We start from the raw sequence: 16,576 nt of genomic DNA on the forward strand, positions 1-16,576 counted from the left end.
AATCAACGCCACAAGTGTCAGGACCCATTGGTCATCTTACTTAAGAACCACACTGACTGTCGTTTAATTCAGTTAAGTTTGAATCGGTGGAAGAGCGCGCAAAGGCTCCATCACCATCCATCTGCCATCTAATGCTCCTACTTCCTCCGTACCGCTTTGCGGGTTATGATGAAGAATCAGCCATTGATCTGGCATCGGACGGCTCACGCACTCACCCACGTCGCTGTTTACCTTTCCGGCAAAGTCTACAGTGGCTCAACCACTCTGTTGATTTTCTTTCGTTTTTCTTCCCACTTGTAAGGCTATAAAGCCATCTCTCTAGAGACTTGTGGATCATTATGATGTATTAGGGTTTACCCCTCCGCCGCTAGTGTCCCTGGTCGGCCATAGGTTCCTCTTGTATTGAGCTCGGATTCTTCCCCCAAGTTGATAAGATTTGCTAAGTTCAGATTATATTTTTGAATCGTGTTCTTCAGACCAGCCTGGGTCTGGCAATTGGTAATCAGAGAAAGGTTAGTCCTCGGCAGCGGATGGATCTGTTGCTGCTGCCGCTGCTTTGTCGTAAAAGTTCCCATGTGACGGTGCTGCATATTGACAGCTACATGCATGTCTTGGGCTTCAGAAGAGAAGACTAGGCGATCTCTTCACTGGAAAAAGTATACACTCAAGGAACGGACAGTTTTGGGTAGTGCTAGTCATGCAGTTCACGTTATCTAACTAGTACTCCCTCCGTAAAGAGTGATCTAAACGCTCTTATATTTCTTTACAGAGGGAGTACTTGATTAAATACACTCTATGATGTGTTTGGTTCGATCAATATTACCCGTCATCCGATTACGACGTCAAATGATACCGTTACTTGTGTTTGGTTAGCTCGGCACGGTAATGCTTACCGCATGAACGATTTACAGCCCAAGTCAAAATGGATTCCGCCCTACTCCATCCGTAAACAAGGTACATTACCGGATCGGCGATGGCCTCGATCGTAGCGGCGGCGGCTGCGGCTTGATTTCCTTCGTGGCTTTCTTCCGTGGGTGTCCATCCACGGCCTGGATTCTGTACCATGCGGCAGCAGCAGCCGGTGGCCGGCAGCGGCGACGAAGGGTAGGCGACCTTCATCTCCCGTCCCTTGTCTGCTCTGTTTCCTTTTCTGCCACCGGCTGCGACGACCGTTCTGCCAAAGAAGACGCCGTCGATTCCTTTACAGGCATAAGCCAAACATAACAGAGATTTGTCGATTACATCACCGTTGCCAGCGTGATTTAATTCCCTTACCATTTACGTTACCACTCTCTAATCCATACACCTCCACTAGTGTAGTTGTAACGGGTAACATGGTTGCTGTTACACCGAAAGAAAGAAAATCAAAGACCCTCTAGAGCAATGGATCCAGCTCAAGCGATAGTCTATCTGAATTCTCGAAGGATGGTTGTATTTTCTGCCGAAATTAATGTGACAAAGTAATATAGAAGGAAACTGACGCATGCGTAGTACGCGGAGCATTCCTTGATGTAGCTGTTGCCGTTGATGCCCAGCATTTGTGATCAGCCATCGCCGCAAGGTTATCTGGATGTCTTGACGATTGTACAGTTTCAGACTAGTCAGTGGTTTCAGAGGTAGATAGACTGACGTAGTGGTCCGGCCTAAGGATTTTGGCGTCCTCGGTATCCCTCATCTTCATCGGCAGAGCAGAGCATAGGTCTTGGGCTGGATGTGGCACTTTGGGTCAGTCAAGTCATACTCATACATGTACTAGTAGCTAGCCACCAACAGGAACATGTCTTCATTCCACACCTCGCAGCCTATGATATAGTACAACTTTTCAAGCAAAGGAAACATTATCTCAATGTTGAAAATACTGACCGTACCAACCTGAAATTAGGGTGGACAGACACAGACACGATCATCTCCAATTGTCTCTCTAACTAGTTGCTCCCAAATCCCAAACACCAGTACTCCAATCGATCGAATCCTGTTGTTAATCAATATATATAGCCATGGGAGACAGTTTGTCAGCAGCACAAACTGCCCTCACACAAACATACATATAGAAATCAAAGAGTCATGACGGAGGAACAAAACGACGGATGCCATTTGCCATCATACCACCGTGCGCCCGCACAAACGGAGTAGCAGCTTACATCAACTCAATTAATCGAAGGAAATACCACCACAAGGGAGGGACCTACTAATACGTACATGAATATTAACATAGACAAAAAGGGAGTTTAATACAGCTACTGCCAACTCTTCAAAATGGGTCCATTAATATTCTCTGTGAGCTGGCAGCGCAGGTCCTCCACAAACTCGCTCTTATGCCAGTCCGACCTATGCAGCATAAATTCCTTGAGGCTTAGGAGATATGACAACCCACAGAACAACCCAACTTTGGGTATATCCTCATCAGAATACTGCAGCAACTCAAGCTTAGGGGATGCTCGTCCTTCAAACCACACCGACTTGAGGTTTTCTATAGAATGCAGCTGCAGCACCTTCAGGCTCAGGAATGCCTCCCAATGGAAATTGAAACGGACTTCTTCACCAACGAACGAGCCCTTCAATAGACGTATGGTGGAAAGGTTAGGTAGATTCCCAAGGACTTGTATGGCCACATCATGCTCCCATATTCTCGACCCCTCTAGCTTCAGCTTCACAAGATTTTTGAGTCCTTGGATCCACTCTGGCAGTTTAGCCAGGTTGCCTCTCAACTTGAGGCTCTGCAGGTTTTCTGGAGGTGAGGACAGGCCATCCAAGCAGCCGAATAAACCTGTGTTTCCGCGTGACCGCAATGACAATGACTCCACGCTGCTGAGACAAGCAAGTGCTGAACACAACTCTCGAGCATTTCTCTTGTTGATGCCTGTCAGTCCTAACTTGTGTAACCGGGTTAACCTTTTTATATCTTGTAGAACAGTCTTCCCCACTGATATGTCCACAGTATGAAGTGTGTGCAGCGCCTTCAGTTTCCAAATCCCTCTTGGCATTTCAACACCACCTGGATTTCGTCCTCCTGCCGCATAATAAGGTAATATGCTGCAACAGAACGCAGTGCATACATCACGCCTGCTAAGTTGAGCTTCATTGTCAAGTTCAAGACCGTCTGCCAGAAATTTAGGTGCACAACATGCCATACAACACAATGCTGAATATAAAGGCAAACTCATTAGTGACTGCTCATCTGCACCATCAAATATATTGCTATTTCTCTCTCCTATGCTGCCAGCAAGAATGCGTTGCATCTTCACAAGCTTGATGATGGTCCTTGGTAGCTTTACTATGCTTGTACCTGAAATATCTAATGTCTGGAGTTGTTTCAGGTTCCCCAGCGAATTTGGTAGGTGAAATACATCAGCATGTCCCCTTAGAGAAAGATATCTAAGGTGTAGAAGCTTCCCAATGTGCTGAAGGTGATGATTAAATAGATCCCAATTGCCTTCCAAATCCAGCACTCGTAGTAACCTCATCTTATCCGAAATATAAAATGGCCTCCAATTTCCAAACACTGTCAACGATCGTACATGGGACAAGTCTACTATATTCTCAAACTCGCTTTGATCCCCCTTCCAATTGTTGCTTACAACAAGATGACGCACTGTGCCTTGGTTATTTAAGCTGCACCCTTCCTCCAATGTGAAAACAAGATTCTCCTCCATAGACTTTGAGATGGCAATTTCACGAATGAGATCATGGACATGGCAAGAGTCAATTCCTTTCCTACTATGAATTGACTGTTGAGACGGCAGAATCATGCTTCTGCCTATGAGTTCCATGAAGTAAGAGTCCAATACTTCCTCCACAGACTTGCCACGCACCTCACTTGAGTAACCCTCTGCAATCCACCGACGCACTAAGCGTCTCCGTGCAATCATGTAGTCTTCAGGAAAGATAGCCAGATACAAGAAACAGGCCTTGAGGTGATAGGGTAAACCATCATAGCTTTTCATAAGGACTGCTTTTATGATCTCAAGTTCTGGATTCATCTCCAATTCAGCAGTAATATGCTCATTCAATTTTCTCCACTCAAAAGCAGTTTTTGGTTGGCTTGCCAAGAAGCCACCTATGGTGACTAGTGCAAGGGGAAGTCCTCTGCACTTCTTCAATATCAGTTTTGCTTCTTCAACCAACTCTGGATATTGCTCATCCAAATTTACGGTCTCCTTAAATACCTGAAATTGGTATCAATCAAGTCACTTAGTACTACAAGAAGGAAATCATATAAACACTATTGTGATTATCTAACACATTATTTAGTATTTACCTTACAGTACCGTACATATGGGAGTATGTGGTATAAAGATGTAGAAGTGAGACACGGGTGCTTTTGGTTAGTTAATAGGTTTCTCTGTCATCCATCTTTTTCACTTAGTATACCATCATTTTTCTTCCAAAAAATACTCTCCTCTTCTACCTAGCAAGATACCCTAGTGCAATGATCCCATCATCTCATTCAATCCTACCTGCACTGCACGCCAAGAAAGCCAAGCAAAACAATGCCCTTTCCCATCATGCTCTACTTTTATGGTTGCAGTTCGCCTCCTCTCAACTGGTTACTGCTAATACTAGTCTTGCTACTGATTTTATTGGACATCAGTTACCCTACTCACACTGCTAGTCCGAAAGACTGAAAAAACCGATTAGCTATGACATGAACTAAAATCTACATAATGGGCCACAACCCACAACACAATATCTCAGCAGAGACCAGACCGACCTGCGCCTGGATGCTTCTGCCTCCACTCCCGATTTCCTCCCATCTAACACCTAACCCTAGCCGCCATGTGCCACCTCTACTTCTCTCCACGCCCACGGCAGGTGGGTGACGGCTGCACCGACCTATGTGCTATGGCAAACGCATACCCCTTCCCTCCGATCTGCCGCTTTCCCTTTGATTGCATTGTGTTGGCATTTTATTATGTGATTGTGGATTTCTTGACAACTTCATGAGGTGTTGATGATTTCACGTGATGATATTGCTACTAGGATCTGATATTTTACTTGCAGGATCTTACTTCTTGCGTGTACATAATGATTTTTTCAGATCAATTTCAGAACTGTGCCTTCTTTTGATTTCATTTCTCTAATCTATCGGTCAATTATGATCTTAACCGATTCTTCAACCGAAATATCGGTCCACCAAATCTTCAGTTAGGAGTTCTTCAAATGACCGATTGGTCATGATTTTCTCAAAACCGAACTTTTCAAAAAGCTGAAGAACCAAACCGAACACTTCAGTTAAACCAAATGCCCAGCCTAACCTTTATGCTTCCGAGTCTCTCGTCGGTGGCTGTGGTGAGGTGGATGCGGTGGGGGGTGTGAAGGCGGCAAGGCAGTCGTCATTCGACTGTGGTGGTGCTTGGTGGCCAGGACACATTGGCCTTTCAACAGTGCCAGGTTGCCATTGACTCGGAGCGCAACCAGCTTGGGCGACTCTGCTCTGCTTGTTAGACAAGATTTACAGAGTTTTGCTCACACAGCCCTCGAGACTAACAATCCTCCGTGACCCCTCTATCAATAGTTGATGCATGGACCAAGGCTCCAGAAGCTCCAACATGTACCAAGACAAGATCAGGAAGACTTAGCAACTCTAGTGCTATGTTGTAGTTTGTTGCCTACTGTGGTTCACTCAATGGTGAGTTGTTTTGGTGATGCCTGTAGGTTATGTTGTTTACACGTCTGGAATTGTGAAGACCAATTTAGGGCTTTACTTCATGTAACCCTCCCTACTTTGCAATTGGGGCTTTCACCACTATGAAGGCGGACAACATGCCTACTACCTTAAAAAAAGTGTAAGTACTTAAAACTCCTTGAAAACCAAACTTCCTAATGTTAAAATAAATGTAATAATATATTTGAGAACAAAAACAATGTAAACAGTCATACGCCCATGTGAAACATGAATTTGAAGGAGCTTCACATATGAAGACACAAAACAAGCCTTAGCTTTCTTAGAGGTACATTCGTAGCGCATGAATTGAAAGAGCTACGTATGGAACTTTTAAATTTCTACTACAAAATATGATAAAAGTATCGCAAATTTGTATGTGCTCTATCTAACACAAAATCAACCAATCAAGCATAAACACATGCATGCCAAAACATGGCAATATTTTGAAATTATAAAAGATATATTTGAGATTGTATGCCATTCCTGCGTTTCAAAGACAATTTTTTCCCATCTAATCAGATGTACTGGCCTCGACGTCCTGGCTTCAAACCAACCGCCTTGCAGAATATGCAGGGATAACTGTCTAGAAATTGGCTTCGCAAACCCCACCTTGTGTGGGAGATTTCAGAACTGGGTATGCCATTTTTTTAATCAGATGTATTGTCCGATTACTAGAACTCTCAGGTCCGATCAAATAGATTATCTCATTGTATACTTATATGATATTCTGTGCAATCAACACTCCTGTAGGATACAAGGAATATATGTTCTCCCACAGAAGTCAATATATTACCATTCTACAAGAAGAATGTTGTTACATACAAATAATCATCTTGCACGACCTCTATCACTATTCAGTTAAGGATTCTTTCATTTTATGTATTGTTACTTGTTAGCATGGCAGGAGATATGGAAATGTGCTCAATTTCAGGAAGTCAAAATATCATAATGCTTTAACTTATCCACTTGTACTTTCAAGATGTATGATCTCCTTTTATCTAAATATATAAATACAATATATAGATTTTGTTATATACTATTTACGGATTTTCTAGAAATTCATGTATCAACGCTAGAAAAAGAAAAATCACGAACCATCCAAAGCCAAAATTGACTTATAACATATACAAATATGTAAGAACTCAGTGACTTGATGTAAGGACTGAACTGAGCCAAAAACAGAGCCTATGAGACTGTGACTAAAGATTCTTACGAGCAGATTACTGAAGCGTGTGTTTTATTGCAGTAGATCTGGATGGTGTTGTAACTTGTCCACAGGATCGATCACATCAAATAATGATGAACACACACACACAAAAACTTTTGTCGTGACTCTTTTTTCCTCTTTTTATTTTCTCGTTTTCTTGACTCACGGTTACAATCTTCATGGCTTGCTATATATACACGTCCAGCCATGACTCATTACTAACTCATTCCTAGTCCGACTATGAAACATTTACACGTATTGCTCAAGTACTGCTCCTAGCCGGAAACCTGATTATAGCTAGCCAAACTATTATGGACTCTTAACACTTTCCTAACCCTGTACTACTTGACTCACACGTACTAACCTAGTATTAATCGATCCTGATTCAAGATTAACCTAACAATCTTTCCCTAATCTTGACTTGTCATCTTCCTCGTGCTTCACCGATCTTGACGCTCATTGACGATTCACTCTTTGTCGACTCATCCGCTCGCACCACGACAAGTTAAATTATAGGCTTCATCGACCCCAACAATCTCTCCCCAATTTTAACTTGGCGAATTTACGGACCACCTCGAATATGCCTTGGACTACCCAACCTCGCTAGTAACCTGTGGAATACACCACCCGGTGGACTTCACCATCCACCCGAGCAAGATACATGCCGACTCCTTGTGGATCACACCACCCCGTGCACTACACCATGCACTCCAGCCTCATGTAGAGCCATGGCCTCATTGAAGAGACTCACATTCACTGGTTTACCGGCCCCCACATACTTGAACTTGATCCTCTCGTCGAGACACATAGACGACGTAGGCACGCTTCATCTTCAACGCCTCCTCAGAGAGACGAGCACTTGGACATGACGACGACTCACAGACGACAATGAACTAGCACGCACTTGACTCCTATATCTTCCCCGGAACACGATCTTGATGAGCTCCAGCACCGCACCTCGGCACCACCGCATCCATCAACGATCACCTTCCACCACCTTGCCGACGACATCCCGCCATCTTCCTCCATGTCGCTCCGCCGAACGACAATCTCCCGATCCTCCTCGTCACTGCACCACCCAGCGACCACATCGCCCGCCCCGAGGCGTTAGTCGGGTCACAACCCCAGGGCAAGCGCTTGACTCCTGAACCTTGCTCTAGCCAATTGTTGGAACTTGCCCACAGGATCGATCACATCAAATCGCGATGAAAACGCACATACAAAAACTTTTGCCAAAGGCACGTCTCTTTTTCCATCTTTTTATTTTCTCCTTTTCTTGACTCACGGTTACAATCTTCATGGCTTGCCCGTGTATATATATACACGTCCATCCATGACTCACTACTAACTCAATCCTAGTCCGACTATGAAACATAGACTTGCACGTATTCCTCAAGTACTGCTCCTAGCCGGAAACCTGATTATAGCTAGCCAAACTATCGAGGGGAACTTTTGGTCTATGGGGACATATGCACCCTATATGGAAAAAAAATTAGTAATTCAACAAAAAGTCGAAAATTCCTGAAAATATTTTTGAAATAAACTTGACCTTCTATTGTACTCGTGAGAAAAAAAATATCCCTTTGACTTCTTTTCAAAAAAGACAATTTTTTGACTAAAATAGTGTGAATAGTGACCTATAATAGCATATAAATTTTGTCTTTTTTGCTGTGAGATCAACTATGGTTTTTTTTCGTCGAGATTTATATACTAGTGCAAAAGTAAGTCAAATGTTTTGTCAAAATAGTTCTTACCTATTTTGACTTTTTATTAAAATATTAAAAAAAATCCCCATATAGGGTGCATATACAACCAGGAACCAAAGTGTATTTCCCGCCAAACTATTATGGACTCTTAACACTTTCCTAACCCTGTACTACTTGACTCACACGTACTAACCTAGTACTAGTCCGATCATGACTCAAGATTATCCTAACAGATGAATGAAAATGTCGATATGATATGTCCACAAGAAAAAAGTGGCCAAATAACTTCAATAATTAGCGAAAAAAGCTTATACACACCCCTTTTGTACCATATAAGTAGGATAAACCTTTATTTGTTGTTCTACAGCGAAACAGATATACTAATTCACTTTTATGCCCACAAATTCAACAAATTATTTGGTGGGACCTAATTAACTATAACTATATATGTTATCATGTGTCCACCTTATTGTAATCGTAGTTTATGTATTCCGGTGCCCTTTGTACTTATATGTATTACTCTAGCATGTGTATGATTTCTAAGAAATGTCAAGTCAATTTTTTAGTGGACAAAGGCCTAGCAAGCTGCTTTTACAATTCTGTTATATGTGCTCAAAAAGATATTTCTTGTGAAGGTAGCACTCACAAACACACACACAAAATATGACACCATATATTCCGTAACATTACTCGGAATAAGAGGGAGACAGATTAATACAACAACTAATTGAGAATGACACTACTTTATTTGTACCTTTTTGTTGAAGAGGGTACATGCATCAACAAGACCCAGATGGTGAAGAGGGTATATATTTCTTTCATCCTTGGAGCAGTGCTTCGCAATATTCTCTTCCCTTGTGGTGACTATAATGCAGCTTGCTGCCGTTTCTGGCAAATATTGTTTTATAGCACCCAACTCTAATAAGGACCACAGATCATCAAGAACAAGCAAATATCTCTTTCCTTCTAAACATGTCCTTAAATCTGTCCCATTTTTACCTCCGAATTGCATAGCTAAGCTCCCAAGGAGTGTTGCTGGATTGAAAGGACGCATGACTGTGACACAAGCACGCTTATCAAACATGCTACTAATCTCTTGGCTTTGATAGATATCCCTCACTAGTGTTGTTTTTCCAATACCACCCATTCCCCACAAGGAGAACACATGAAATTGCTGGGGATCTTTATTTGAGATTAGTTTGATGATTTCCTCTTTTTCATTCCCTCTCCCGATGAGGCGAGATTCCTCTAGAGTAGCCATTGTCTCCATACGAGTGAGGATGTTCTTGTGTGCAGAGCTGTTAACAACGCTAGGGGTTACATATGAGGTGGACCCTTTTTCCTCCGAATTCCTTCCCTCCTGAGAAACCTAAATACAAGCACAAGAGTAATGCTTAGGTGTTGTCTTCGTTTCCACATGATAATATTTTGTCCTTTTTTGTATTTTTTCATGTAATACTTCTGTTCTAAAAAGATATGAAAATCTCTAATAAATCATGTAGTTTGTTATATATATATAGACTCCCAATATATATAGGGAAGTTGGATATGATGTTGGGCACAATACTTCAACATGTAAAATATCAAACAAAATATTATGATACGAAAGAGTTTACATGTAAAATAGGTACTTGGATTTTCCTTCATTGATTACTTGAAACACTGTTAAGTTCAAGTGGTTGGAACCTTTCATTGGTGTGAAAAATGGAGAGCATATAAGTATAGGAAGCCAAATAACTCCACATGAGAGTCAAGGATCTGAGCTAGAAAACTAATGGAGTACGAGGTATATATGTAACCACTGGAATTATTTGCATGGTCAAGATTGGATCTAAGGCTAAGGCAGACAACATGCAATGCAAACAGATGATGGGGGGTGGAGGGGGAGATGCATAAACACCAGGAGTCATTTATGCACATTTGTTAGCTTAATCCAAACTAATGGGTGTAAGTGTTGGATAAACTATTGTGCTAGTATAATTAGTTAGGTAAGTTTGGGAGTACTAGTACGTATAGTCATGTTGAGTCTTGTTAGAATTAGTATAAAGTGTGATTAAGGTAGACGGTGATTAGGAGAGTAGTACTTGTCCGGATAGAACTTGTATCTTGCTGCGTGTCCTAGTCGGTTTGCTCTGTGCAGGTTGAGCGCGGCTAGCTCCGCACCTATATATACACAGGCAGACCATGACTATTGTAACACCGAGAAAAAGAGAAAATCAATAAAGAGAGGAATTAGAGGGTGCGAGACGCACCCTTGGCTATCAGTTGTTGCGCACGTGTGTTCGTGTGAATTTATGTGATCGATCCTGTGGGCGGATTTCTAACAACATTGGCCTTGATAAATTAAGGTTACTATATATCTCCGTAGTAGGGTAAGTAAAATGTACATAAATCCTACAAATTCTTTCTAATGAAAGAGAAAATGTAATTTTTAATTAAACTAAGTAGAATAGCTATTAACCTAAAACTTTCAGGAAAACACAAGTCCAAGCTAGTTGATTATGTCAACCGTTAGTTGCGGCACTAAACAAACTTAACAAGACAAGCATTAATTTGACAATTTTCAGGACGTCGAAATTACCTTACTGTAGAAAGCATAAAGAGATCGATCAACAAATAACTTCTTATGCTCCAGAGCTTCATCCTCTGCTCCTATGCATAAGCTTGCAACTTCAACATTCTCAGTGGATACTATGATTCGACTTCCTTCCTTGTTGTTTGGGAAACATGTTTTAATGCAATCCCACTCTTCGATGGTGCGTATGCCATTAAGTACAATTAGGTAACTCTTGAAATTCAAATATCTCTCGAACTCATGAGCCAAACCATCTTCTTTCATCGTTGCCATCATCCTCAAAACTTGGGCCCCAATAGCTGATTTTCCTTCTTTTCCTGTTTCTTGAAGAGAATTAACATAAATTTGCCTAATGATGCTTCGAATGAAATCTGTCTGATTGAAAGGGCACATCAATGTGATCCAAGCACAGCAATCAAAATTCTTGTGTATCATGGGATCTTCATAGGCACTTCGAATGATGGATATCTCCCCAAGATCACTGCTACTTGTGCCCCACAACGCTATCACTCGAAGTGCATCATCCTTGCAATTGATCAACTTGACGAGATCCATTTTTGCTTTCTGCCGCAGTAGCCTTGCATCATCGGCAGCCGACATCGTTGCGCTGGAGATGGTAGGCTGCCCAACAATGGAGGTAGGCTTGGAGCTAGAACCCTTGATGAGGTGGTACCGTTGGTTCCTCTGGCTGACATCCTCCACCTTGATTCTAAGCTCCTTCATCTGCTTCGCCACACAACGCCGGTCTAGCAGCTTGCGAGGGATGCGCCACCAAGACTGCTTCTGAAGACGAACGGCACAATCATGGAGACAGTCCTCGACGGCGTAGGACACATCGCGGACTTGTTTCACCCAAGTCCTGACCACCTTATTGTCATCTCGCTCGTCGTGCGCAGCCATCAGGAATGACTGCATCATCTCAAGCTCGTCCGAAATGAAGCAGTGGTCACGCTGGACACCAAGCTGCAGAGCCACCTCCTCGGCAACAGCGGATTGGGCGTAGTTGAGAGCCCCGCTCAACACGGACTTGCCAATGCTGATGGTCGTAGCCTCCATTTACTGGATATTTGTGTGGATCAATTTGTTCTGACGGATAGAGGCTATACTGTAAAGTGCAAACTAATGCTCTGTGTTAACGGTTGTGCTTGAGATAAATCTGAAGAGGTAAATAGCAAGAGGAAACAGAGCATACCTGGTGTTGTCAACGGCGATGAAGATGAAGACTAAGGCGATGATAGTAGCCTCGTGAGCGACCAAAAAACAGCGCTGAAATCAATGATGGTGAACGCAACCTCAACACCAGCGTTCTCCCAAGTGACAAACTTCAGAGATCTGGGCGAACCAGAAAGATAATTTACAATTGATAAAACTGTAATTAGCAAATAGCCAAATGTTCCAACTAAGATCAACGAAGACACTTGATTCAGAGGATGGAGGGATCCACCAGAGCAGACTAAGAAAGACAAAAGAAATTACCAGGACGAAGGGATGCCATTACACCCCTCCATCATCTTGTACTGGTCCAGGAGCTAGCTGGATGCCTTCTCCTTCACGATGGGCAGCAGTGGCCACTCGCTCTGCTGTTGGAATGCTCAGAGCTCTCAACACACGCAGAACACAAGGAAACACAATTGCAGTCCAGAATGGAGAAGAGGATGGTGTGTGCAAGCGAGCTGTGTGGATGCTTTCTTGTGAGAAATGGAATCCAATGCTAGTATTGTATTGAATCTTGTGGGCCAGTGAATGCTTTTGGTCGGTTGCATCGATTACCACAATAGAATAACACTAATTTTCAGGGTAGAGCTTTTCTATTTGAACAAGCATCGGAACACGGTTCATATGTCTCACTGTAGGAGTAGAGCTTGAGATGCAATTCAGTTACCTCCGACCTTGCATTAGGCCTGAATTCTTTTTAGACAATTAGCAGGCCAAATTGGAACTAAACTAATCACTCCAGCTGGCGGTACCTCAGCACAGGGCATTGTTTCTTGGTTAACAGGGAAAGCTAACTGAGCCTTCTGACATAGCACGTTAACTGCAGGGGCATCTTTATTTCTTAACAAGTTGATGCTCCAGGCTACACATCAATAGGAACAAACTTGAAACGACACACCAGTAACCACTAACCAGTAATCTTTACTCCATTGGATTCTGTAAGAAAAAAATGCAGTGTGCTCAGAACTTGTGTTACATTACAGTTTCATTGTTTCTTAGTTCTCTACATTTTACTTAGCATCTCTTTTTCCGTTAGTTCTGTATAAGTAGTTAATAGTTAAAAAGACTAGACCAAAATTATAACATAATCCTTGATAGTCCATAATTATAGTGGATACGAAGAATGCTTACAACAAAATAAAAAACATTCTGATCACGGTATGATAGTTTTTCAGGCCTCCAGGGTCTAATTGGAGAGAGAAGGAATATCCAGAGAAGGAAAACTTAACTTGCGTCAGTTTAAAAGAAATCACATATATACATGGACACAAAATCAGCAAATGTGCTATATGAGCACCATTGAGTAACACTCGAAACCAGCAAGGCCATATCTTGCAGCAAGACCAGCAAATGTGCACAAAGAAAGTTGAATCTATTGGTTTGCCCTCAGTCACCTTAACAGCACATTACGTTGTTGATCTAGTTGTTTCCTCTCTAACTGACAAGACAAAATAGGTAGCTAGGAACTACTGTGATCTAATTGGAATACAATTTTCTGATATGGTTAAATTCCATGTCCACCGGGAGTGGAACCCAGGCCGGCTTGGACGCACCACTGCACTTTCACATACCACTGGGCTATCGCCCAGTCTTCAATTTTTTATGTGAGTCACCCTACGTTTCGAGTGTTCCTGATAATCATCTAATGACCAACTGAATAGCCCATACTAAGAACTAATTTGTCGCTTGGCCAGTTAGAGGAAAGCAACACATACATATCATGTTGAAGATTCTAAACTGAATGGCCCATATAGATTATAAACTAAGCCATTGCTTAGCCAACTATTAATGGCTGGAAGCTTGGGGTTGAGGATCTTGTGCTACTCCTCCATCACAATGGTCGGACCACCATGGTAGCCACTAACTCTGCCATTGAATGCTCAGAGCTTGCAACTCACTCTGCAGCTGGTAGTACCTCAGCACAGGGTATTGTTTCTTGGTCGACGTATAACAATATGGACATCTGACTAAGCCTTCTGACATAGCACGTGAATAGGTGGGGCTTCTTTATTTCTTAACAAAATGATGCCCACGCTTTGCGATGGGAATGCACGCTACAAGGCAGTGAGAGAAATAAAAGATGTAGGGACCAAAAGACAAACATTGAAACAACACGCTAGTTAACTTTACTCCATTGGTTTCTGTAAAAAAATGCAATGCGCTCAGAACTTCTGTTACAATAGTGTTTATTTGTTTGATTACTTATCTAAATTTTCCATTAACATCTCTTTCTTTGTTAGTCCTGTACTGTAACTCTGTAAGTAGTTATTCTAGTTGAAAAGGATAGACCGAAATTATAACGTAACCCTTGATAGTCCAAAATACCGGATCAACAAAACAGATAAAGTTCTGCTTCATAATATGATTGCTTTTCAGGTCCACAGAATCTAATTGGAGAAAGAAGTGCTACCTCATTTTCAACTGCTCATTATATACATACAACAGGATCTCGTCCAATACAACTAAATTCTTTAATATGTGCCACCTGAAATCAGAAGATGGAAATAACCAAAAAGGAGAACATTCAGAGATGACAAAATATATTTTTGTCAGTTTAAAAGGAAGCATATACATATCTAGACACAAAATGAGCAATGTGCTATATGAACACCATTGAACAGGAGAAATTAGATGAAACGACATGTGCACAAAGAAAGTTGAATCCATTGGCCTTAGAAACAATGTGTTCTGTTAGATGAAATTGTACAGAAAAGTTGTTCATGAACTTCTTGAACCCTGCAAGTTGTCTGGATTTTCATCTAACGTTAATTGATTTCAGAAAAAAAAAAACATCCTCCGGCAATCGATGTGAGCAAGCTAGATGTGCGGATTCTTGCTTCCGAGAAAATGGAATCCAATGTGAGCTGTATTAAATTTTGGGGGCAAGTGGATGCGTTTGGTCAGTTGCGTTGTAACATCGAGTACGATGACAAAAATGGATGGTTGTACTTAATAGAATAACACTAATTTGCAGAGTAGTGTTTTTTTCTAACCATGCATCAGAACAGGGCATCATGTGTCTTACTGTAGGAGTAGAGCTTGATCTGCACTTCTTCAACCAATCATGTTAGATCTTGCAAAAGTTCACTGGGCCAGTATTATTTTTAGACAATTAACTGAGCCTAATTTGAAATAAACTACTCACTCCAGCTGGCAGTACCTCAGCTCTTGGCGTCGTTTCTTGGCTGAAGTATAATAATACTGACAGATAACCAAGCCTTCTGATGTAGCACGTTAATAGCTGGGGCATCTCTAGTTCTTAACAAGATGATGCCTGTTAGCGTCCCAGGCCCAGCTCCGAACCTCCGGCATATGTTCGGACGTTTTCGGTGCACATCGGACACACCACTACAAGTAAAGAGCCCACCACATCCCAAAAGACTAGCCTGAAGGGAGTGTGACACTCCTCCTTATAAGGTGGTCCTAGCCCCCTCTCATATCCGAGGTGGGACTAAAGTCACTGGAACGCCCAACGGCCAGCGACTCTGACACCCCATCCCCCTAAATAGGGCGGACTGGGGCCCAGCTCTTATACCAATTGTTAGCGTCCCAGGCCCAGCTCCCAACCTCCGGCATATGTTCGGACGTTTTCGGTGCGCATCGAACACACCACTACAAGTAAAGAGCCCACCACATCCCAAAAGACTAGCCTGAAGGGAGTGTGACACTCCTCCTTATAAGGTGGTCCTAGCCCCCTCCCATATCCGAGGTGGGACTAAAGTCACTGGCAACGCCTAACGGCCAGCGTCTCTGACACCCCATCCCCCTAAGTAGGACGGACTGGGGCCCAGCTCTGATACCAATTGTTAGCGTCCCAGGCCCAGCTCCCAACCTCCGGCATATGTTCGGACGTTTTCGGTGCGCATCGGACACACCACTAGAAGTAAAGAGCCCACCACATCCCAAAAGACTAGCCTGAAGGGAGTGTGACACTCCTCCTTATAAGGTGGTCCTAGCCCCCTCCCATATCCGAGGTGGGACTAAAGTCACTGGCAACGCCCAACGGCCAGCGTCTCTGACACCCCATCCCCCTAAATAGGGCGGACTGCGGCCCAGCTCTGATACCAATTGTTAGCGTCCCAGGCCCAGCTCCCAACCTCCGGCATATGTTCGGACGTTTTCGGTGCGCATCGGACACACCACTACAAGTAAAGAGCCCACCACATCCCAAAAGACTAGCCTGAAGGGAGTGTGACACTCCTCCTTAT

At 42.7% G+C, this 16,576-nt stretch overlaps 1 protein-coding gene across 1 annotated transcript; it reads right to left on the reverse strand.

Annotated features, from left to right (window-relative positions):
- Positions 1 to 2,082: 2,082 nt before the first annotated feature.
- On the reverse strand, positions 2,083 to 12,897 carry LOC123072784 (disease resistance protein Pik-2). The gene is made up of 5 exons (XM_044496426.1): positions 12,630 to 12,897; positions 12,346 to 12,485; positions 11,160 to 12,258; positions 9,333 to 9,947; positions 2,083 to 4,166 (listed from the first exon to the last, which is right to left on the reverse strand). The coding sequence occupies exons 3-5, from the start codon at positions 12,207 to 12,209 to the stop codon at positions 2,238 to 2,240; spliced, it is 3,594 nt and encodes a 1,197-aa protein (XP_044352361.1). The 5' UTR covers positions 12,210 to 12,258; positions 12,346 to 12,485; positions 12,630 to 12,897; the 3' UTR covers positions 2,083 to 2,237.
- Positions 12,898 to 16,576: the final 3,679 nt, after the last annotated feature.

Source organism: Triticum aestivum, chromosome 3B (assembly GCF_018294505.1).
Source record: "Triticum aestivum cultivar Chinese Spring chromosome 3B, IWGSC CS RefSeq v2.1, whole genome shotgun sequence".
Classification (NCBI taxonomy): domain Eukaryota; kingdom Viridiplantae; phylum Streptophyta; class Magnoliopsida; order Poales; family Poaceae; genus Triticum; species Triticum aestivum.